The following is a 25830-nucleotide window of genomic DNA, read 5'->3' as shown; positions in this document are numbered from 1 at the left end:
TTTTATCTTGAATCTTTCGGATCTGAATATTCATACCACAATTAATAAGAATTACATTGAAATTATGCCAAGTAGCATTCCACATCAAAAATTCTGTTTTTATCATTTACCTAATCGAGGACGAGCAGGAATTAAGCTTGGGGATGCTTGATACGTCTCCAACGTATCTATAATTTTTTATTGCTCCATGCTATATTATATTCTGTTTTGGTCATTATTGGGCTTTATTATACAATTTTATATTATTTTTTGGACTAACCTACTAACCGGAGGCCCAGCCCAGAATTGCTGTTTTTCTACCTATTTCAGAGTTTCACAGAAAAAGAATATCAAACGGAGTCCAAACGGAATGAAACCTTCGGGAACGTGATTTTCGGAACGAACGTGATCCAGAGGACTTGGACCCTACGACAAGAAAGCTACCAGGAAGCCACGAGGTAGGGGGCGCGCCTACCCCCTGGCCGCGCCCTCCACCCTCGTGGGCCCCATGTTGCTCCACCGACGTACTTCTTCCTCCTATATATACCCGCGTACCCCCAAACTACCAGATACGGAGCCAAAAACCTAATTCCACCGCCGAAACCTTCTGTACCCGTGAGATCCCATCTTGGGGCCTTTTCCAGAGCTCCGCCGGAGGGGGCATCGATCATGGATGGCTTCTACATCAACACCATAGCCTCTCCGATGATGTGTGAGTAGTTTACCTCAGACCTTCGGGTCCATAGTTATTAGCTAGATGGCTTCTTCTCTCCTTTTGGATCTCAATACAATGTTCTCCCCCTCTCTCATGGAGATCTATTCGATGTAATCTTCTTCTGCGGTGTGTTTGTTGAGACCGATGAATTGTGGGTTTATGATCAAGTTTATCTATGAACAATATTTGAATCTTCTGAATTATTTTATGTATGATTGGTTATCTTTGCAAGTCTCTTCGAATTATCAGTTTGGTTTGGCCTACTAGATTGATCTTTCTTGCAATGGGAGAAGTGCTTAACTTTGGGTTCAATCTTGCGGTGTCCTTTCCCAGTGACAGTAGGGGTAGCAAGGCACGTATTGTATTGTTGCCATCGAGGATAACAAGATGGGGTTTATATCATATTGCATGAATTTATCCCTCTACATCATGTCATCTTGCTTAAAGCGTTACTCTGTTCTTATGAACTTAATACTCTAGATGCATGCTGGATAGCGGTCGATGTGTGGAGTAATAGTAGTAGATGCAGGCAGGAGTTGGTCTACTTGTCTCGGACGTGATGCCTATATACATGATCATACCTAGATATTCTCATAACTATGCTCAATTCTGTCAATTGCTCAACAGTAATTTGTTCACCCACCGTAAATACTTATGCTCTTGAGAGAAGCCACTAGTGAAACCTATGGCCCCCGGGTCTACTTTCCATCGTATTAATCTTTCAACACTTAGCTATCTTTATTGCTTTCTATTTTACTTTGCATCTTTATCATAAAAATACAAAAAATATTATCTTATCATATCTATCAGATCTCAATCTCGTAAGTGACCGTGTAGGGATTAACAACCCCTTATCGCGTTGGTTGCGAGGATTTATTTGTTTGTGTAGGTGCGAGGGACTCATGCATGGCCTCCTACTGGATTGATACCTTGGTTCTCAAAAACTGAGGGAAATACTTACGCTACTTTGCTGCATCACCCTTTCCTCTTCAAGGGAAAACCAACGCAGTGCTCAAGAGGTAGCACCCATTAAACATCCAAAACAGATAATATAATAGCATGGAACAATAAAAAATTATAGATACGTTGGAGACGTATCAAGCATCCCCAAGCTTAATTCCTGCTCGTCCTCGAGTAGGTAAATGATAAAAACAGTATTTTTAATGTGGAATGCTACCTAGCATAATTCTCAATGTAATTTTCTTTATTGTGGCATGAATGTTCAGATCCGAAAGATTCAAGACAAAAGTTTAATATTGACATAAAAATAATAATACTTCAAGCATACTAACAAAGCAATCATGTCTTCTCAAAATAACATGGCCAAAGAAAGTTGTCCCTACAAAATCATATAGTTTGGCTATGCTCTATCTTCATTACACAAAGTATTTAATCATGCACAACCCTGATGACAAGCCAAGCAATTGTTTCATACTTTTGATGTTCTCAAACTTTTTCAATCTTCACGCAATATATGAGCGTGAGCCATGGATATAGCACTATATGTGGAATGGAATGGTGGTTGTGGAGAAGACAAAAAAGGAGAAGATAGTCTCACATCAACTAGGCATATCAACGGGCTATGGAGATGCCCATCAATAGATATCAATGTGAGTGAGTAGGGATTGCCATGCAACGGATGCACTAAAGCTATAAGTGTATGAAAGCTCAACAAAAGAAACTAAGTGGGTGTGCATCCAACTCGCTTGCTCACGAAGACCTAGGGCATTTTGAGGAAGCCCATCATTGGAATATACAAGCCAAGTTCTATAATGTAAAATTCCCACTAGTATATGAAAGTGACAACATAGGAGACTCTCTATCATGAAGATCATGGTGCTACTTTGAAGCACAAGTGTGGTAAAAGGATAGTAACATTGTCCCTCCTCTCTCTTTCTCTCATCTCTTTTTTTATTTGGGCATTTTCCTTCTTTTTTTATGGCCTCTTTTTTTCTTTTCGTCCGGAGTCTCATCCCGACTTGTGGGGGAATCATAGTCTCCATCATCCTTTCCTCACTTGGGACAATGCTCTAATAATGATGATCATCACACTTTTATTTACTTACAACTCAAAAATTACAACTCAATACTTAGAACAAAATATGACTCTATGTGAATGCCTCCGGCGGTGTACCGGGATATGCAATGAATCAAGAGTGACATGTATGAAAGAATTATAAAGGTGGCTTTGCCACAAATACGATGTCAACTACATGATCATGCAAAGCAATATGACAATGATGTAACGTGTCATAACAAACGGAACGGTGGTAAGTTGCATGGCAATATATCTCGGAATGGCTATGGAAATGCCATAATAGGTAGGTATGGTGGCTGTTTTGAGGAAGGTATATGGTGGGTGTATGATACCGGCGAAAGGTGCGCGGTATTGAGAGGCTAGCAATGGTGGAAGGGTGAGAGTGCGTATAATATATCCATGGACTCAACATTAGTCATAAAGAACTCACATACTTATTGCAAAAAACTATTAGTTATCGAAACGAAGTACTACGCGCATGCTCCTAGGGGGATAGATTGGTAGGAAAAGACCATCGCTCGTCCCCGGCCGCCACTCATAAGCAAGACAATCAATAAATAAATCATGCTCCGACTTCATCACATAACGGTTCACCATACGTGCATGCTACGGGAATCACAAACTTTAGAACAAGTATTTCTCAAATACACAACTACTCAACTAGCATGACTCTAATATCACCATCTTCATATCTCAAAACAATTATCAAGTATCAAACTTCTCATAGTATTCGATGCACTTTATATGATAGTTTTTATTATACCCGTCTTGGATATTCATCATGTTAGGACTAATTTTATAGCCAAAGCAAATTACCATGCTGTTCTATAAGACTCTCAAAATAATATAAGTGAAGCATGAGAGATCAATAATTACTATAAAATAACCACCACCGTACTCTAAAAAGATATAAGTGAAGCACTAGAGCAAAATTATCTAGCTCAAAAGATATAAGTGACGCACATAGAGTATTCTAAAAAATTCCGATTTATGTGTATCTCTCCAAAAGGTGTGTACAGCAAGGATGATTGTGGTAAACTAAAAAGCAAAGACTCAAATTATACAAGACGCTCCAAGCAAAACACATATTATGTGGGGAATAAAAATATAGCATCAAGTAAAGTTACCGATAGACGAAGACAAAAGAGGGGATGCCTTCCGGGGCATCCCCAAGCTTAGTCTCTTGCCACTCCTTCTTCCAAAATCCATCAAATCTTTACCCAAAAACTTGAAAACTTCACAACACAAAACTCAACAGAAAATCTCATGAGCTCCGTTAGCGAAATAAAACAAACCACCACATTACGGTACTGTAATGAACTCATTCTTTATTTATATTGGTGTTAAAACTACTGTATTCCAACTTCTCTATGGTTCATACCCCCCGATACTAGCCATAGATTCATCAAAATAAGCAAACAACACGCGAAAAACAGAATCTGTCAAAAACAGAACAGTCTGTAGTAATCTGTATCAAACGTAAACTTCTGTAACTCCAAAAATTCTACCAAATTAGGAAGACCAGGGTAATTTGTATATTAATCTACTGCAAAAAGAATCAGGGTAAAATCTCTTTTCTGTGATTTATGAAAATTATTTTCGTGAGCGTAAAGTTTCTGTTTTTTACAGCAAGATCAAACAATTATCATCCAAGAAGATCCTAAAGGCTTTACTTGGCACAAACACTAATTAAAGCACAAAAAACACAATCATAGCAGTAGCATGATGAATTATTTATTACTAAACAGAAACAAAAAGCAAGAAACAATAATAAAATTGGGTTGCCTCCCAACAAGCACTATCGTTTAACGCCCCTAGCTAGGCATTGGGATTTCGATGATGCTCACATGAAAATACAAGAATTGAAGCGCAAAGATAGCATCATGAAACACATGACAAACACATCTAAGTCTAACATACTTCCTATGCATAGGCATCTTATAGGCAAACAAATTATCATAGCAAGCAAAAACTAGCATAAGCAAGGAAGTGGAAAGAGACAATAGTAATCTCAACATAACGAGAGGTAATTTTGTAACATGAAAATTTCTACAACCATATTTTCCTCTCTCATAATAATTACATTTAGGATCATAATCAAATTCAACAATATAGCTATCACATAAAATTTCCTCTTCATGATCCACATGCATGGAAAGTTGACACTCTTCCAAAATAGTGGGATTATCATAAACTAAAGTCATGACCTCTCCAAACCAACTTTTATCAAAAACTTCACAAGATTGAACATTCTCCAAATATGTGGGATCTAAAGTTGACACTCTTCCAAACCCACTTTCAATATTATTGCAAACATTATTATCAATCTCATATTCATCATGGGGCTTAAATAAATTTTCAAGATCATAAGAAGAATCACCCCAATCATGATCATTGCAACAAGTAGTGGACATAGCAAAACTAGCATCCCCAAGCTTAGGGTTTTGCATATTATTAGCACAATTGACATCAAGAGAATTTATCATAAGATTATTGCAATCATGCTTTTCATCGAAGGAACTATCAAGTATGGGTGCAATAGCAACGATCTCATGTTTAACATAAGGAAGTATAGCAAATTCGTCTTCGTAAATATTGGCATCATGGCCACAAGAATAGCAAGCATCATGTTCATCAAGGGATATTTCAATCAAATCATCAGAATCACAATTATCTATAGATTCATGCATATCATTATTTTCTTCCAAAGCACCGGTCATAAGTTCTTCGACATAGACATTACGGGCATAGTTTTCATAGCAATAATTAAGTATGTCAAAATTTTCAGATTTGTAGAGAGTAATATCATACTTTTCAATCAAAGAAGCAACTTCATAAGCCCCCTTGAAAACAACAAATTCTTCAATTTGTTCGATATCATAGTAACTATAAACACCCTTTGCATAAGAAGATAATATTTCATTATCATTAAACTCACATAGGTAGGGGAGGTGTTTTTTAGGGTTTTTAGAGCAACAAGTAAAGTCATAAATTTCACAAAGATTCCAAGCATAGCATAGCAAACTATTTATTTGATACCATAAGAGCTTCCCCTTTTCAGACAAATGATGACGCACAAAATGAGCATGCTCATCTAAAGATTTTCCCTCAACTAAACTAGTTGGGGTTTCAGCACGAGCACATATAGATCGAAGATGATCCAAGTAGAACACTTTAAGTGGATCCATATCAATAGATTTTTAGCAAGCAAAGATGCAAGCAAATAGAAGGCACATGGAAACACAAGCAAAAAGACATACGGGAAGAAGGCGAAGAAAAGGCAAAGGTGAAGTGGGGGAGAGGAAAACGGGAGGCAAATGGAAAATAATGTAATGCGAGGGATAAGAGTTTGTGATGGGTACTTGGTATGTCTTGACTTGTGCGTAGATCTCCCCGGCAACCGCGCCAGACATCCTTCTTGCTACCTCTTGAGCATGTGTTGGTTTTCCCTTGAAGAGGAAAGGGTGATGCAGCAAAGTAGCGTAAGTATTTCCCTCAGTTTTTGAGAACTAAGGTATCAATCCAGTAGGAGACTACACGCAATCCCTCGTACCTGCACAAACAATCAAGAACCTTGCAACCAACGCGATAAAGGGGTTGTCAATCCCTTCACGGCCACTTGCAAAAGTGAGATCTGATAGAGATAATAAGATAAATATTTTTGGTATTTTTATGATATAGATTGGAATAAAGATTGCAAAATAAAAAGGCAGCAGAAAATAGCACGTTGGCATGATGTAAAGATGACATGATGTAGAGGGATAAACTCAAGCAATATGATATAAACCCCATCTTTTTATCCTCGATGGCAACAATACAATACATGCCTTGTTGCCCCTGCTGTCACTGGGAAAGGACACCGCAAGATTCAACCCAGAGCTAAGCACGTCTCCCATTGCAAGAAAGATCAATCTAGTAGGCCAAACCAAACTGATAATTCGAAGAGACTTGCAAAGATATTAAATCATGCATAAAAGAATTCAGAGAAGAATCAAATATTGTTCATTGATAATCTTGATCATGAACCCACAATTCATCGGATCTCGACAAACACACCGCAAAAAGAATTACATCGAATAGATCTCCAAGAGAATCGAGGAGAACTTTGTATTGAGATCCAAAGAGAGAGAAGAAGCCATCTAGCCAATAACTATGGACCCGAAGGTCTGTGGTAAATACTCACACATCATCGGAGAGGCTATGGTGTTGATGTAGAAGCCCTCCGTGATCGATTCCCCCTCCGGCGGAGCACCAGAAAAGGCCCCAAGATGGGATCTCACGGGTACAGAAGGTTGCAGCGGTGGAAATAGGGTTTCGTTGTGCTCTCGGATGTTTTTGGGGTATATGAGTATATATAGGTGAAAGAAGTAGGTCGGTGGAGCCACGAGGGGCCCACGAGGGTGGGGTGCGCGCCTACCCCCCTGGGCGCGCCCTCCTACCTCGTGGACGCCTCGTTTCTTCCTTGACGTCCACTCCAAGTTTCCTGGATTGCGTTTGTTCCAAAAATAACTCTCCCGAAGGTTTCATTCCGTTTGATATTCCTTTTCTGCGAAACACTGAAATAGGCAAAAACATCAATTTGCACTGGGCCTTTGGTCAGTAGGTTAGTCCAAAAAATAATATAAAAGTGCATAATAAAGCCCATTAAACATTCAAAACAGATAATATAATAGCATGGAACAAAAAAAAATTATAGATACGTTGGAGACGTATCACTAACCCTCATAATTCGAATTGTATCCCACTCCATATGGATGATGATCAATAAAGCTTATCTTTGTCCTCAAAAAAGAAGAAGAAAAAAAGCCTCGCTAAATACACTCTAGGTATTCATGCGGGCCGTCATCTATGTCTCAATCAGTCCCCCCATCTACATTGTATCTTGGTGGATACTTTTAATCAGTAATAAAGTGAGCGTGTTTAGACCAAAGAAAAGTTAAAATAGTCCCCTGACATAAGGGACCACTTTGGGAGATTTTAATTTATTTCACTTTGGGAGTAGTGAAATAAATTAACACTTGCACCTTTTAAGCATGACTAGCAAAATGCCCCATGCGTTGCAACAGGAGAAAAATAATCATAATCTTCAATGGCCATGAACACATTTTGCTTTATCACAGAGATACACAATCACTCTCATTTTCATGAAATCTTAAACAATTTTGAAAATCATGACTTTTTTTAAATTCATGAACATATGTGAAATCATGAACATTTTTCAAATTCATATACCCTTTTACAGATTTTCGAACATTTTCTAAAATCATGAAGATTTATATTATTTGCAAAAACTTTATTTAATTGTGACAATTTTTAAAATATTTTTCTCGAATAAGAGAACATTTCTAAAATCGATGAACATTTTTTTGGAAATTGTTTGGTGGAACAACTTTTGAAATTCACAAACTTTTTTTTGATTTAACAAACATTTTGTTAAATGCATGATAATTTTTTAAATTAGCGAACATTCTATGAATCAATGAACTATTTTGTAAGTCATGATCAGTTTTTAAAATTTTAGGAAAATTTTCAATTCATAAACATTTTTTGAATTGGCGAAATTTTATTCAATTTCATTAACATTTTTAATACACGAACATTTAAAAAAAATATGAGTTTTTTGATTTCCCAAACATTTGTTTTCAAAAATTTGAATATTTTTTAATATGAGATTTTTTTAAATCGCAAACATCTTCTAAATCCACAAACATTTATGAATTATTAAAAAAATTATTTCAAAAATCTCATTTTTTATTTTCTAATTTTTTTGTAGTCCCAAATTATTTAGAAAAGACAAATACGGAAAAGGAAAACAAAATTAAAAAATAGGCCACCTGGACATGTGTCGGCCCAAATAGGCGCGTTGTGTCTTCTCCCAATGTAGAGCGTAGTATAAAATGTTCCTATTCTATGGGCCGGCCCAATTGGGGATTCCCCTGTGTGAAATGTTTTTTATTACTTGTGGCATCGATGGGTCTGCATAGTTTTAACATGGATGCGGTCTGCATAATTTTCTAATTGGTAGATCTTCAGAACCTTAATGTAGGACCCCAACTTGAAATTAGTCCAGGCAACCAGAAAAAAAGAAAACAAAAAATTATCTCTAAAATAATGCATAGATGAACATTTTGAGGGACCCCACGATGAGGTTCCTTGGCGGTTGACTTTTGGCCAGTGGCGGCCAAGGTATCTGATCTCTTGAGAATAGGGAGCTGACACTTCCATTCTTGCCGTCGGGGGGGGGGGGGGGGGGGATCGTTGCCATGATGGCGGGCCTGGCTCTGACGGCCTTTTGGTTGCCTTCTTTTAGAAGTTTTGGCCTCAACTTCAGCCGATGTTTCATTAATTTTATTAGGACTCTTGACATGGCGCGCCAGAACTTTGGTTTAGTATAGTAGCGTGAAGCCAATCCTTGGTGATACATGTGATGTAGTCATTAAACGCCCAATGTTCTTGTCTGCTTTATCTTAATAACCGAGGTAACCCCGCACGATGAATAGGGCCTACAGTTGGACAACTAACACTTGATGCAGGGTGCGTCCTGGTCAAAACGTAACTGGGACACCCCCCCACTTTGTTTCGTTGCAAAGCACATGTTAATGGATGTTTTTCAGAGCGCAAATTAATATCATGGTGATCTCGATTGCAAACATATGGTTGTGAGAATCAAGTCCTCATACTCATGCCTATTTTTATTGTAAGTGTTTCAGTAAAAAAAGTGATAACAATCCAGTCCAAAAACTGGAATTTAATACTCTCGCAAAAGCTTCGTAGAAACGCTTCTCACAGTGCACGTCCTCTTGAGGGTTCTATACTCAGGGTCACAATTTGAGGAAAGAGGCAGAGAACCTTTCTGCTAGCCGTTACCGAATAACTAAAGGGACTCATCATCTGTGATAAATCTTTCATCACTAACCCCGAGGGGTAGATAGGCCACTCGCGCTCCTGTGATGATATGAATTGGTTGATCCGTGATATTCCGCGCGGCTGCGATGATATGAATTGGCCATTAGGCTGCAATGTTTTAGTTAATTGCTTAACAGGACATTCAAACACATATTTCATCACCAGGACTCTAGGTAGCTGGACTCATTTTTCAGTTATGCTCATCTTAATCACTTCCACAAACCATTGCCTATTAAATTACTACATTATATAAATAGCCTAAAAGCTGCTTCGTGCGTGCGCACGATTTCCCATCATCGAGCGGCCGGCTGGAGACCGTCGGATGACCTCGTGGGGACACAGGTGGCGACAAGCGGGGAGTCGAGTGCACCAGCTTTTTTTTCTATGTGCCATCTCTTCCTCTCCCAAGGCTCTTCTCTCTCCCTATGCGCCCTCACAGCCAGTGGCGAACCCAGGAAAATAATGGAGGGTGTGCACACTTTGAAAAAAAAATCTGCCTAATCTAAGTGTCATATCATACATGGCAAAAGAATAACACAAATAGCTCAATCAAGTCTCACAATATTATGTTTCAGAAAGTAATTCCAAATTTGCGAAATTACAATACAAATTGTCTTACATGAAAGATACACGAGAATAACTTTGGTTTGCCCTTCAGCTGCAACCTTCTTTATTTTGACCTCATGTTCTCAACAACATGGACATAATACTACCAATCCTCTTTGTCTTGAGTTATGCAAGTGCAGCAAAACAAGAAATAAGAGTCCTTCAACTACAACAAAACGGTGAAAATTACATTGCACCCGTCCATGACTTGTGGGCGGCTGATGCGGGTGATCCATGCATCCAGCTGGTCAATGGCAAGCGTTTCGGGCGGACGGATCTTGTGGGATTCTGTCGGTGCTGGTCTTCAGTGGATCTATTTGGATCGGGTTTTTGTTCGTCTTCGTTTAGGTGTTTACATGTTGGATGGCTGGCTCCCGCATTCTTGTCCGTGGACTGGTCCCCATTTGTCCGTGGATGGATGCGGGAGAAAATTTGTGGGTCAAAGTTGAAAATATCAAATATTGTTATACCTAGAATCCCCCCTCTCTCACAAGGCGATTAGGGAAAGCCTTCCTCCCTTCGATCTTCACCGGCGAGTCCGTGGATTCACCTTCCCTCCTCCTGTCGCTCCGGCGGCCGGTGGCGGGGAGGGGATTTCTGGTGTCTCGAATCCGGCTAGTAGATAGGTAGGGTTTTAGTTCTCGCAGTGGTGGCGTCTGGATGGATGGCAATGCTTCTTCTTCGAGTCAGTCTTCCGGGCTCCGATCCTTCTCAAGTTCGTCCGTTAGACGGAGCTCCGGCGTAGATTCCTGCCAGCTCCTCGGGGCTGCAAGGTTAGGGTTTCTCGTCGTGCGCACGCAACGGTGATATTTGGTGTCGGGTTCTTCAGATCTATTCAAGGATTCAACGGCGACGACTGTGGCTCCGGGGCTCTGGTCCTTAGGGGCACGTGCACGAAGACTTCTCGGTTGTCATCGACAAGGTCAGGCCGGCTTCGATAGGAGAGCGGCGACAGCGGCGCGTCGGCGGCTCGTTCTGGCGGCGGCAATGATCATTCAGTGGTCCATGGACCTCGATATAATTTTTATTATGTTTGAGGTGTTTTTGTACTTCCGGTGTTTATAATTGATTTGATCCTTTTCGTAAAAAAGAACATTAAAAATATCACGTGGTAGATCGAAGTTGTCTAAAAAAATAACGTGTTAGATGAAAGAGTCCTAATTTTTTTTCGTTTTTTTCTGTTTGCAATCTACACGAGTCGCCGCTAGAGTTTCCGTCGAGTTGATCGATCGAATTGGTCTAGCTAGCTTCTACCGGGCTCACGTATACAGGAGTCTTTGGCTGGACACACACGTAGTGCTGCTAGTAGAAAAATCAGTCAAGCTGCTTTTATGGTTTGCTAGGTTTGCATGTACGTGTACAGCTTCAGGTGAATTAGTTCTAGTACTGTAAAACCAACAAAATCTGGAAAAGATGACATATAGTAAAAAAAATCCGGCACACCCAGCACACCCTCTAGGTCCGGCAATGGCGTCCAGTACTCCTGCGGTGCGGGTCATTGATGCTAGAGGTGACAGATCCGCCCTTGAGACCCGTGTTGTGCGCCCCGTCGGTCTTTCTCAGGTCCCGCCATCGGCGCTCCCTCCACCTGCTCATGCTCAGGGGAATGCCGCGCCGACGTTGCCGGCGTCTCCGTCCGTCCAGGAGGCCTCTCACTTGTACCCAGGCTGGGGAGATTGGCGCGGGTGCTTCGACCATGACGTGGCGCCTGCTGTTCCCGTGTGTTGTGTGCCCGGAGCTGCCGAAGATGCTTTGGGTGGCTGGCACATTGTTGCACGGCTCCGCTCGCCGCCTCCCATAGCTTTTCGTTGCCTTTCCATGAATGTGTGTCCGCCTCCTCCGGCGTGGCTTAAAGGCAGATGCTTTCGGTGCTTGTGTCGAGGTCATCGAGCACTCTCCTGTAGGGATCCTATCCGTTGCAGGAACTGCCTCCGTTTCGGCCAAATCGCTCGTTTCTGTCGTGCAGAGCAACCCATGGACGAGATAGTGCCGCTACGACGTGCTGCTCCACCGCCTTCTTCTCTACCACTTGCATCGGTTGACGATGCGATCCCCGCTGATGTGCCTTTGCAGCCCGACCTCCCGGAGCAGGCTGAGCTACTTTGCATTGAGCTTCGCGACTACCTTGCGCGTGTTTCATGCGTTTTGGCGAGAGCGGAGGCTGCTCTCGGCAAACTCCAGGTTGTGCCTGTAGAGTCTGTGTTGCCTGAGCTCCAGGTTGATTTTGCAGTTGGCGAGGATGCCGACCTTTATGGAGGTTTCTCACCTCGTGCTCGACCCTACCCGTTGCCGTCGACTGTGGTGCCGTCTGCCTCTGGGAGCGAAGTCATCACTGAGATGGTGGCTCCTGCGCTGCCAATTATGCCTGAGTTGAACAAGCTACGTGGGGAGCCCATTTCGCCTGTTTCGATGGTGCTTCCTAAGGAGATGGATCTCTTGAAGAGGCCTTGGCACTAGTAGAAAAAGGGTCATCTGTCCCGATTGGTAAGGGCCTTTTGTCCCGGTTGTTGAACCGGGACTAAAGGGTCGTTACTAATGCCCTAGCCCTTTAGTCCCGGTTCTTACACGAACCGGGACAGATGGGCCTCCACATGGCCGCTGCGGCCAGCCCAGGCAGGAGGGCCTTTTGGTCCCGGTTGGTGACACCAACCGGGACCAAAAGGCATCCACGCGTCAGCATTTCAGTGGCTGGGGTATTTGTTTTTTTTTGAAAGGGGGAGGGTTTAGGGGGTAATTTAGGGTGTGTAAGCTAGCTAACAGAGAGAATTGTCCTCTCTTATTTCCGTGCTTGATTTACCAACGCTACTGCTATGCCTAAACATGGCTTAGATTAAAGTGAAGGCAACATGTGGTGCATGTCGAAAGTAATATTAATCCTAACTTGATCAAGTTTGGATTAGTACTACTTTCGACATGCACCACATGCTTGTTGCCTTCACTTCATTCCAATCCATGTTCATTTCACCCACTGATATATAATAACTCTTCATGCCCGCATCATGCATCATCATAATAACAAGTCCTACTAATCATCATCATACAACTTCTACTCGTTATTAATAACAAGTCATATGATCATCATCCTCATAGTCATCGAACCAACCCTACTTAATTGTTCTTAGAACATGATCATCAGTATTAGGTAGGACCTAAATACTCTCTTTAAGGTAAAATAGCATAAAACAATATAGACCCCGACTCTCCATTATGGAGAATGGAGATCATCCTGTCTCCAATTTTTGCGCTTCGCTTCCTTTTGCTTCCAAGAACCTCCTTGCGACTGTCCATACATTTTTTCCATTCTTTGATTTTCATGTCTCCACTTCTTTTAGAAATCCGGTATGGACAGTTGAGATTCGTAGGATGACCTGGTTGTATGTTCAAAACATCAAGCCTACCATTCTGATACATCAAATGAGGCACACAATCCTTTGGGATTATCTGTTGAAAAACATAGTAATAACTTCATAGTTAGCAATGATGTACTAGTTTTAGAAGTATGCAAAAGATGCACGGATGTCGTAATAGTAAGAAATCTTACCAGGGTATCTCCATAGTAGTTACCGTAGTTCAACACGTGCACTAGTGGCACGTATTGACCATAATGTGGAGGAGTTTTACAATAGATATTGTAATTCTCAAGATCAGTACAAAATCCGACCAGATGAGTTTTCTCCTTATAAGTTAACTCAGAGCCAACGGTGTAGTAGGTTCTGTCTACCATGTTCCGCACATTGTTTGAACAATCAAAATAAGTTGTCAATGAAAATAAGCTGTCAACTATTTTGAAATGAACAATATAAATTAGCTAATAACTATGTTTGAGAAACTCACATAGCGGTAGAATTGGAGGCGTATCAACAAGGACCCAAATGTCCATATTGTCTTGCTCGATGTCAGGATCACCAAGATCCATGGTGACAAGCATACCCTCATCAAAACCATACATCTTGCAAAATGCTTCCCAATTTTTGCAACCAAAATGGGTTACGCTCTCAGGATTATACAGATTTACTTCAAAATCTATATCATGATGGGTCCTTAGGTGAATTTTCTTTGTTTCCATACTTTCATGGTATTCAAAACCCATCATCTCCAAGACGTAGCGTCTTGTATGGCATGGGATAAGCTAGTCGAATTGTAAAAGATGAAAAGTACACGTTGAAATAGTTGATGTCGTGCTTAATTATGAAAAAATAACACTTGTCGTCGTTGCGTACCGTTTCAACATCGAAGGTCTCCTCCAGCTTAATACTGAAGCGCCAATCTTCGTCCAGGTGAGGCCTGTCGCACAGACCTCGGTCGTCGAGGCACCAGTCGCACTTCCCCGGGAGACTTTCGTCGTCCGAGTACGACATTTCCTATATTCATAATTCAAATATTAAACGTCTACAATTAAATATATGTACTAAAAAACCTAAGTTAGATCATTATTATTCATCACGGGTTGACTATCGGTTTGTCGAGTCTTTTCTTGAAAACTCTCAGCTCACGTGGTGTATACATTCGACCGTTGGTGATGGTCGCTCCTCCTTTCATCCCCGAGTGCATTACACCAAAATGTCTAGCACACGGGAATGAAGGAGAAGCGACCCCCACGACAACAGTCGGGATTCTTCGTCCTCTCATATATATATATATATATATATATATATATATATATATATATATATATATATATATATATATATATATATATGGTGGAACTCTCCCTCACTGATTCCTCTCAGACATTTGCGACCGTCGGTGATGGTAGCTCCTTCCTTTCGTTCCCGAGTGCATTACACCAAATTGTCTAGCACACGGGAAGGAAGGAGAAGCTACCCCCACGACAACAGTCGGGATTCTTCGTCCTCTCATATATGGTGGAGACTCAATAGACTTAAAATCAACCTGAAATATCGTTTAATTATCTTTCTAAAACCGGTTCGTGGCTGGTCTCACCTCGAGGTCGGAGGGGGTCGGTGATGGGGACGACGGCGGGGATGATGGAGGGGGCTCCTAGATTTCTACGAAAACAAAAACCCTATAAGCTATCAACTAATCATATGCATACGCCTTGCATAGTGCTCTCCAATTTTAGCATTCAAAGTAGGAGTAGTTTTCGAATTTGAGCATTCAATAAGCAAAATCAAATCACAAAATAAAGTAGTATTCAAATTAGGATGCATTCAATTATAAGCAAAACTACATCATCTCCATGCGTCCGTACATCATCGAATATTATCACTAATACACCTCGAATACTATCATACATATCGCCAGTACAGCTAGAACCGTAGCGCCCGACGGGTATCGGCGCGGGCGGTGGACACCCAAAGGGAAGGAACCATCACAGGATCATAGCTCCAGTGAGATCCCTGAAGAACCTGCCAGGTATTGTCGAACCTGCCCTCCAACACAACCATGTAGCGACGGACGTGCTGGTCCTCCTCGCTGACACGGTGACGTACCACCTCCGCGGTGTCCGGAAGCCTCGGCACCGTCACTGGCCCACGCGACCGCCACCAAACAAGGATCGGGTCAACGACGGGCTGGCTCCTCACCAGCCTACGCCCCCCCGGAAGGTAGCACCTCCCGAAACCAGCCCGGCGGAGCCCAGTCCCGGACATGGCCCCTCTGATCAAGCCGGCCTCCTCCGCCGAGTCGACGACGAGGATGCGGGATTGGCATCGTCGACGTCGATGCGGGAATAATTGCTTTAACTAAAAAAATAAACTAGTTCTATTAATTTTCTTGCTAAAAAGAAACTACTTCTATATATAGTAAAATAAAGTAGTTTTATTAAATCAACTGGTTCAACTATCTACTAAGCACTTACTATAAATAAAATAAAGTAGTACTTACTAAAAATAAACTACTTCAACATATAATAAAATAAAGTAGTTTTTATTAAATAAACTAGTTCAACTACTAAGCACTTACTATAAATAAAATAAAGTAATACTTACTAAAAATAAACTACTTCTCTATATAGTAAAATAAAGTAGTTTTATTAAAGCAACCAGTTCAACTACTAAGCGCTAACCTAAAATCAAGTAGTACTTACTAATTTTACTTTTTCCTCTACACTAACCTAAAATGCACTAACCTAAAATCGATATCTACTAACAACCTAAATAAAAAATTAATACATATATGAAAAAATAAATATATAAACAAAATGCTATGAACATTATATTCATACATACATAGCCACATCCATTCATCATATAGCTACCACATACATATGAATAAAAAGCACTGAACAGAGCAGTGGCGGTGGCGGCTCACATCGGGGGCGGCCGGCGAGGGCGACGGCGGGGGCGGCGAGGGCGACGGTGGGGGCAGCGAGGGCGTCGGCGACGGCCACGGTGGGGGGCGCGGGCCGGGGCAGGGGCGTGGCCGGCCACGACGGCGTCGGTGGGGGCGGGTCGTGGCGCAGGGGCGTGGCCGGGCGTGCTCGGAGGCGGCAGAGGGAGACGGCGTGGGTGGCGGACGGCGTCGGCGTGGGCTCGGGGCGGCGGACGGCTTCGGCGTGGGCTCGGGGGCACGGGCGATGGCGACGGCGGCGGGGCAGCCTTGCGGCGTCGAGGAGGTCGGCGTCGCCGGGGGCAACTGGCGATGAAATTCTGAATTTTCGCCAAGTGTTTCTTATATAGGAAAGGCTTTGGTCCCGGCTCGTCGCACCAACCGGGACCAACGCCACCTTTAGTCCCGGTTGGTGCCACCAACCGAGACCAACGGCCTCTTTTCAGCAGCCCAAAGGGCACCAACCGGGACTAAAGGGGTGGCATTGGTACCGGTTGGCGCCACGAACCGGTACCAATGCACCCCTTTAGTCTTGGTTGGTGCCACCAACCGGGACCAAAGGCCTTGTGCTGCTGCGCCCGCGTCGAAAGTTTAGTCCCACCTCGCTAGTTGAGAGGGGCGCGCAGTGGTTTATAAGTCCCACTACCGCACCCCTCTCGAGCTCCTCTCCATTGCAGGCTTACGGGCCTAATTGTCACTGCTATGCCTGATGGGCTTACTAGGCCTTCTGCGGGCCAGAATCCTGGCCCATCGATGGGTTTCTAGTCGTATTCAGGCCGTGGTGGCCCAGTAGGTGGCATATTTTTTATTTTTTGCCTGTTTTTTGTTTTTTTGCTTTATTTATTTTGTTTTGTTTCTACTTACAACAAAAAACTTATTTATTTTATTTTGTTTGTAATTACTTATTTATTTTACTTTATGATAATTCTTTTTGCTATTAGAGTTTCTATCAAAAAAAGTTCTTTATGAAAATTCTTTTTGCTTTTAATGATTTTGAACAGAAAATACTTCGATAATTTTAGTTGCATCAATTTTATATGATTTTAGTTTCAATAATACTAGAGGTTTCTTATAATGTTTTGAACAGAAAATACTTTGTTAATTTTAGTTTCATAAATTTTATTAAAGTTTATTTTATTTTGTTTCTACTTATATATTTTAATAAAGTTTATATTATTTTGTTTCTAATTACTTATTTATTTTATTTGTTATTTTTCATGTGTTATTTTTCATGCATTTACTGATTATTTTAAGCTATAAGACCCTAAAATTGAAAAGCATTTCAAATGAACTCTGAAAAGGTTGAAAGTTGGCATGGTATCATCATTTCATCCACATAGCATGTGTAAGAAAGTTGAGAGGGTTACGACAAAAACTGGATGCACTTCGTGTACAAAACGGACAATCTCTTTCAAAGTATCAGGATTTCATACGGAAACTCGTCTGTTACAAAGGGATTTCATTTTTTAAAACTTATTTGAACTCCTGACTTTTTGTGTGTTTAAAATGCACCATTCAAAGCCACATCATCATTTTTCAATCCTTTCTGACTTCATTTGTTATTTTTCATGCATTTACTAATTATTTTGAGCTATAAAACCCTAAAATTGAAAAGCATTTCAAATGAACTCTGAAAAGGTCGAAAGTTGGCATGGTATCATCATTTCATCCACATAGCATGTGCAAGAAAGTTGAGAGGGTTACGGCAAAAACTGGATGCACTTCGTGTACAAAACGGACAGTCTCTTTCAAAGTATCAGGATTTCATATGGAAACTCGTCTGTTACAAAGGGATTTCATTTTTTTTAAACTTATCTGAACTCCTGACTTTTTGTGTGTTCAAAATGCACCATTCAAAGCCACATCATCATTTTTCAATCCTTTCTGACTTCATTTGTTATTTTTCATGCATTTACTAATTATTTTGAGCTATAAGACCCTAAAATTGAATAGCATTTCAAATGAACTCTGAAAAGGTTGAAATTTGGCATGGTATCATCATTTCATCCACATAGCATGTGCAAGAAAGTCGAGAGGGTTACGGCAAAAACTGGATGCACTTCGTGTACAAAACGGACAATCTCTTTCAAAGTATCAGGATTTCATACGGAAACTCGTCTGTTAGAAAGGGATTTCATTTTTTAAAACTTATCTGAACTCCTAACTTTTTGTGTGTTCAAAATGCACCATTCAAAGCCACATCATCATTTTCAATCCTTTCTGACTTCATTTGTTATTTTTCATGCATTTACTAATTATTTTGAGCTATAAGACCCTAAAATTGAAAAGCATTTCAAATGAACTCTGAAAAGGTTAAAAATGGCATGGTATCATCATTTCATCCACATAGCATGTGCAAGAAAGTTGAGAGGGTTACGGCAAAAACTGGATGCACTTCGTGTACAAAACGGACAATCTCTTTCAAGTATCAGGATTTCATACGGAAACTCGTCTGTTACAAAGGGATTTTATTTTTTAAAACTTATTTGAACTCCTGACTTTTTGTGTGTTGAAAATGCACGATTTAAAGCCACATCATCATTTTTCAATCCTTTCTGACTTCATTTGTTATTTTTCATGCATTGAATTTTAACATTTCGTTTATGAATTCAAAAATACTTCATGAATTTGAAAAAATACTTATGATTTTGAAATAATATCATAATTTGGATTTTTTGCAAATTAAAAAAATGTTGACCAATTTTAGAAAATGTAAAAAAATTAAAATACATCTTTTAAACGATTGTGCATTTTGAAGGAAATTGTGGGAATGCAAATAAGTATTCAAGAATTTTAAAAATGATCACGGATAAAAAATTGAAGTAAAACAAGAAAGGGAAAATAGGAACTGAAACCCAGGTTCTTTTAAAACAAAACCCAAGAAAACTGGTGTAGAAAATAAAAAACGGACAGACCCTTCCCAAAACCGAGCTTAAGTTCCTAAACCGGAGGAAGAACCTTCCCAATACCGCCAGAAGGTTTCCTACACTCCCACTAATGGATTGGTCCATGCTGTCGCGAGCGATTCTTGACATGTATCGCAATTAGCAAACTACAGGACTTTTAAGATTCTAGCATCGCACAGGAGGAGTGCAATGGGCCGACCCATTATAGCGGTACACATAGGTGTTCTGTTCTGGAACCTTCTAAGCAAAAAATAAAATAAAATTAACTGTCTTGGGAACCTTCTAGCTGCCTCTTTTATTGTTTTTTGTTAGGTTTTTTGGTTTTCATTTTTGTCTATTTTATTTTTATTTTTTATTTTTTGTGTTTCTATATTTTATAAATTCAAAGATTGTTTTCACCTGCAAAAAAATTGTTCGTTCTTCTGTTTGGAGTTCTTAAACTTTGTGCTTTAAAAAAAAATAATGTTCAGTATTCATTTTTTTAATGTTTGAAATTTTGAAAGTCCTACAAGTTTCTCAATAAATGTTAAAAAATTCAAAAAATGATCGGAATTTAATTTTTTTGTTTAAAATTTTAAACTTCAAATTTTTCAAATTTTGTTTTAAATTTAGAAATATATTCACACTTTTAAATAAATGTTCAAAAATACTAATTATTTTGAGCTATAAGACCCTAAAATTGAAAAGCATTTCAAATGAACTTGAAATTGAAAAACCCTACAAATGAACTCTGAAAAGGTTGAAAGTTGGCATGGTATCATCATTTCACCCACATAGCATGTGCTAAAAAGTTGAGAGGGTCCCGGCAAAAGGTGGATGCACTTCGTGAACAAAATGGACAATCTCTTTTGAAGTATCAGGGTTTCGGATGAAAACTCATCTGTTATAAAGGGATTTCATTTTCTTGAACTTATTTGAACTCCAGACTTTTTGTGTGTTCAAAATGAACCATTCAAAGCAGAGACTGATTTTGAATGGTGCATATTCAACACACAAAAAGTCTGTAAAGATCGCCAACCCCAACATAAAAAAAGAGCATAGATGCGCCTATAGAGAGAATTCAACCTAAATTCATAATAAATTTCTATGAATTTCAAAGAAATTCACTCTGAATTTAGGTCAAATTCCCTGTATAAGGGCATCTATTTTCATTTTGAGAGGAGCTCAACAAGGCAGAGAGGGACGGGCTTATAAATCGGTGTGAGCGCCCTTCAGTTGGCGAGGTAGGACTAAACTCTGACCGCAACGAGGACCAACCCTTTAGTCCCGATTTGTGGCACAAACCGGGACTAATGGTTATGGGCCAGGGGCGAGGCGCATTGGTCCCGGTTCGTGCATAGAACCGGGACCAAAAGGTCCAGACGAACCGGGACCAGTGGCCCACGTGGCCCGGCCGGCCCCCTGGGCTCACAAACCGGGACAGTTGCCTCCTTTGGTCCCGGTTCGTGAGCGAACCGGGATTAATGGTATTACGAGGGCCGAACCAATGCCTTGTTTTCTACTAGTGTGGAGATGCTGGCTACGACCTCACCGCCGTCGTTGGAGCCTAGCCAGCCGCTCGTCTTTATGGACCATGGAGGTTTGGATGCCGCTATTGCTCTCTCACCTGTGGCTGTTGCTCAGGTGGCGTCTATGTGTGTCGAGGTTGATGAGGTACGTGCTTTGGCACCTAATTCCGAGGCACCGATGTCCATCCGGTCGACCGTCTTTGACCGTGAGATGAGGAGGTCTTCGCGAAAAAGCTTTGCGGCTTGCTCGTCAGTTTGGAGGCAGGTAGCCTTGGGTCTAGCATGGCAATTGCTTTCCTTCTAGCGGAGGAGGCTTCTACGGGCAAAATCAAGAAGGTGAAGAAGGCTCTCAGGAGCATTGGCAAGAAGAGTGGCGCCATTGGTAAGGCGTCCGCGGCTGCTTAATGGATGATACTCGGTCTCTTCGACTATCATCTCCGATTGGCTCGCCTCCGTGGATTTGGTGGTGTCCGTTCTCTTTAACCTTGGTTTCGTTGAGGGTTTCGTTGCGACGTAGAAGTGCGAGGGATCGAGGTTGTTGTGTGGTTTGTATGGTTGTCGGGTTGACCATGGGGCCATGAAGTTTCTTTCTTCGCGAGTAGTCCTCATGTGATCTATTTGTACCGGTTTTGCTCGGTTTTTCGTTAATTAATTGGGCAATTCTCTTCTTCTTAATTAATCGATAAGGCATTTTTGCCTTCGTTTCAAAAAAAAAACACGTCCCTCCGGATGCTCTAGATGAAGGAGATCAAATCCATTCTGCAGTCGGATTCGAAGAAGGAAGGGTCAGGTGCCAATTTCGTTCTGTAGTTCGAAGAAGGAAGGGATCGACTTCGGTTTGTATGAGAAAAAGGAGCTACTTTTATATATGTCTGCCTCTTGTGAAATAACAGTGAATCAGTCGGTTTCCGAATTCTACGCTAGCTTCAATAAGATTGGAAAGCCTCCTCCGTCTCCTTGCCCGTCTCCTCTTTTAGGAGGAGGAGGATCGGAGGAGGCTATAATAAGCTCAGCCCGGGCGTCGTCGATCGTCGGGCATGAAAGGAGCATAATTTCAAGAATATAAGATTTCTTGCGTTTTGTTTGTTTATCGACGCAAGTTCGCCGTCCTTGTCCTGTTTTTTGGATCTGGTTACCATGAAGTTCAATAGGGGTCGCCGCCGCCGTGATGTAAGTCTTGTGTTTTGTTATTGTAATTTTTTCCTTGATGTGCATCGATCCATCACGGATGACTAATTTCCCCCTGGTTAATTGCAGTCGAAGAAAGCAGCTCGCAGTGATGACATGCTAGGCAAGCTGCCCAACGATGACATGCTAAGCAAGCTGCCCAATGACGTGCTGCTCAACATCCTCGAGAGGGTGGGCACGCTTGATGCTGTCAAAACCTGCATCCTCTCGAAGCAAATGCAGAAGCTGCCCGGCATGCTCTCCCAGATTGTCATCGATCTCAGCCCTCGCGATTTGGTGCGAATGAACGGCGTTGTGGCCAACGTGACGGCAAACATCCTTAGTAAAAGGTCTCCCCAGATCACCGTTCGCAAGCTGAAGGTCAAATTCTTCTTGAGTCCTCGCGGTCTCCCCATCGGCAACGCTGTTGCGCTCGCTATGGCGACTCAGAAACTAGATGCCGCCGGGTTTGAAATCTTGACACTGAGGGATTCATTTAATTGCACAGGGGAACATTTCCTGCTCTTCGCTAAGCAGTTCAATGATTTTCTAAAAGATTGTCCAGATGCATTTGCTGGCCTCACACGGCTGCAACTGCAGAATATGAGGTTTGGTGAATCGGACATACCCAATATTCTTAGCACCTGCAAGCGGCTCCAGTCCCTGTCTTTCTTTGAGTGTGATGCGGGGGTCCGTTCCGTGCTGCATGTACAACACGCTCAACTTGTTGAGCTTGTTATCACCTATGGGGAGTTTAAAACAGTGGTGCTTGACTTTCTACCAAAGCTCCAGCAGATGACCTACAATAATTGGCCTTGTGATGAAAATCCCTTGGTTCTTGGCACTGTCCCTCAGCTTTGGAAGCTCAGTCTTGCTAATGCAAATATTTCAGGCAAGACCCTCAACCTAAGCAAGCTGCTTGCTAATGCCCCCACTGTAAGCCATCTGTATCTGGAGTTTCGAAGTGAAAAGGTACTCACTCTAATCACCTCTATCCCATTCTCATTAATTGTGTATGTGATGCATATATCCGATGGTAGTAATTTAGTTACGCATAACTTGATGATGCAAACACATTATCACTTCTAATTTGTTTTGTCTATCCCAGATTTGGGTTCAACCAGAACGCTCAAAAGTGCTTGCTCCTGTGCTCGCCAAACTGCGGCTTGTGGATTTGGACAATCTTCCTGAAGAATGTGATGTTGCTTGGACAATGTTCCTTCTTGAAGCTGCACCATACCTAGAGGAGCTTTCCATCGCAGTATGGGATCATAAGTGCCAAAAGGAGTCACAAAAGAGTCACATGAAAACGGATGTGAAGTGGGAACCATCTGATCCTCATTTTAAGCAGAAGAATCTGGCAAGGCTAACTATCTACGGCTTCCAGTCCGATGACAATTTCATCGGATACGTTAGACGCGTCATTCAAGCTGCGGCGAACATCAGGGAGGTATCCCTGCACGCCAGGAAGGTGTGCCCATTGTGTTTCGAAAAGTTTCCTCAGGCGGCGGTTCGTCCTTCGAGTTATCCACGGACCAGCGAGGAGTTTGGTTTGTTGAGGGAGAAGATGACAGCAGCGTCGGCTACGGCTTCTCCTATTATTCACTTCCGCTCATTAGGTTGAGTGGAAGATGAACCTCTATCTGAAAGACCCTACGTCCGCGCTATTGCATATTCTGCAGAAATGCATCTCGGCTACCAATTTGTTCGAACGACTCATTTAGCTATTTTCGACAAATGAATCAGATAAAATAAGCACGTTTATGTTTTGGTCGTGCAGTATCGTGCTTATGTTGAATACAGTCAATATTCAGTTCGAATGATGGTCTGTTTTTTTTTTCTATCTTGTATTTATGAGAGCCACGACACTCTGTTTTTCATGGACACTGAAATACAAACTTTGCTGACAACAGCTTTGCTGGAAGAAGAAAATGCACGTAGAAAACGGCAGCGTTCCTGTCCCTGGTTGCCGCCGGCGCGGGGTGCACGCCGAGGAGCTCGCCGCAAAAGTAGGGGCTGCTGCACAGTGGTCCGTCCCCAGCGGCCAGCTCCGGCGCGATGATGAGCTCCATTCGGGAGCAGCTCTGCAACTTTGCTGAAGATTTGCAACGATCGATCAGTTCATCAACGACCTCTGCACTTGGGTTTTGAACACATGATTTATCTGACGTGATGTGGGGTTAGCGACTTTGCATGTTGGCTATTTGTGCCCGAAAGAAGTTCTTGTGTTCTTTTTTTTTTTTGAACTGGCACAAGAGAAAGTTGAGTGCTTGTGTATTTGGCCGGCTATAGCTGCAGCTAGCATGATTCCAGTTGGTTAATTTGATTTTTCATATCCTCCGATGATTGCTATGGTTTTGTTGCTTGCATCGACAACAACAAAATGACTGATCTGATTTTGGATGAGCACATCAGTGTGTTGCTATTTATATTTTTCAAGTAGAATATTTTTCTCTTACTTGCTGGAAATGGTAAAAGCTAAGGGGCCCTTTGGAACGCATGATTCCAACAACGTTGGGAGTAGAAAATGTTAGACTGAAAAGTCATGGCATGTTCCTACAAGAATAAGGACTTGGATGCCGCGCAAGGAAAAATGCAGCATTATAGGGCATCTCCTTTTATTCAAAGAATCTCCATAGGCAGTTGCATGATTAGATTATTTAGAAAATTTTCCATGTAGATTTTTCATTGTTTGATTTGTAGGACTGAATCCTATAATAAGTTTTCTTAGTGTTTCTTTATACATGTTCATATAAATTTTTACATTAGCTGCAGACAAGAAATTTGTAGGATTGTTCGTCTCTTTCCCATTGCAGCGGCAGCACCCGGAGGTGACGGAGGAGGGGGCACAACATCCCACGGCAATGGCGGTGGGGGAGGGGGCATGATGCGTCCCAAACATATCTATAGTTTTTGTTTGTTCCATGACATATTTATATTAAATTAATATACTTTCTACAATTTTCGCCTATTCCCAATTGTTGTTTTCTACTGTTTTTGGACTTTACAGGAAAATAAATTTTGCCGGACTAAAAAAAATCTAGAAAAATAATCAATGGATGTTACATTAGCACATCCAAAAGAAAATCAAAAGTAAATTTTGTCAGACTCAATTTTTTTTGGGAGACGCTACGCGTCCGCCGGTGAATTATTTTCAAAGATCCGCCATCTTCACAGCCGTTTGATCTGGCATATCCATCAGCCCGGCTCGTTCCTCACAATTGCAACAAAGGTAGTGTTGCAGAACCGTTTGCACATATCTCTTGTTGCGGAAACTTTTTCAACGGAGATTTTGTTGTAGATTTTTTTTAGCATTAACTTTTTTGAAACATGTGTGTCATTGCGGACGGACTTCTGCAACACAGATGGTGTTGCAGAATTTCTTTTCTCATCTTACTGTTTTTGTAACATGAACGTTGTTGCGGGATGACTTCTGCAACCGAGATGATGTTGCAGAAAAATGGCAGAGACACGCGTCCGGTAATGTAGGTCTTGGGCGGCTGATAGAGGTTGCATGTCGTCCGCTTAAACTTGTATCTGACGGCTGCACGTGTGGCGTAACTATAGTCGTGATCAGTCGGGTGATTCTAAATGTTGTTCATCATGCAACAAGGCATTTGTTGCAAAATGTTATATTCTCTAATTTTCTGCAACAAAACCCTTTTTGCAAAACTTTTTCTTCTCTAATCTCCTACAGCAAGACCCATGTTGCAC

General features: G+C 41.5%; 1 protein-coding gene across 1 annotated transcript; it reads left to right on the top strand.

The window, feature by feature from the left end:
* The first annotated feature begins 21978 nt into the window (after positions 1 to 21978).
* LOC123142178 (uncharacterized) lies at positions 21979 to 23755 on the top strand. Its single transcript, XM_044561181.1, has 3 exons — positions 21979 to 22119; positions 22207 to 23088; positions 23225 to 23755. The coding sequence occupies exons 1-3, from the start codon at positions 22087 to 22089 to the stop codon at positions 23738 to 23740; spliced, it is 1431 nt and encodes a 476-aa protein (XP_044417116.1). The 5' UTR covers positions 21979 to 22086; the 3' UTR covers positions 23741 to 23755.
* Positions 23756 to 25830: the final 2075 nt, after the last annotated feature.

This window comes from Triticum aestivum, chromosome 6D (genome assembly GCF_018294505.1).
Source record: "Triticum aestivum cultivar Chinese Spring chromosome 6D, IWGSC CS RefSeq v2.1, whole genome shotgun sequence".
Classification (NCBI taxonomy): Eukaryota; Viridiplantae; Streptophyta; class Magnoliopsida; order Poales; family Poaceae; genus Triticum; species Triticum aestivum.
This window is presented reverse-complemented; position numbering and strand designations above follow the sequence as displayed.

Bases quoted from the DNA above. Each gene is read 5' to 3' on its own strand.
- LOC123142178 (XM_044561181.1), top strand. From the start codon at position 22,087: ATGAAGTTCAATAGGGGTCGCCGCCGCCGTGAT. The intron at 22,120-22,206 runs GTAAGTCTTGTG...GGTTAATTGCAG, and splicing joins GGGGTCGCCGCCGCCGTGAT to TCGAAGAAAGCAGCTCGCAG. The intron at 23,089-23,224 runs GTACTCACTCTA...TGTCTATCCCAG, and splicing joins TGGAGTTTCGAAGTGAAAAG to ATTTGGGTTCAACCAGAACG.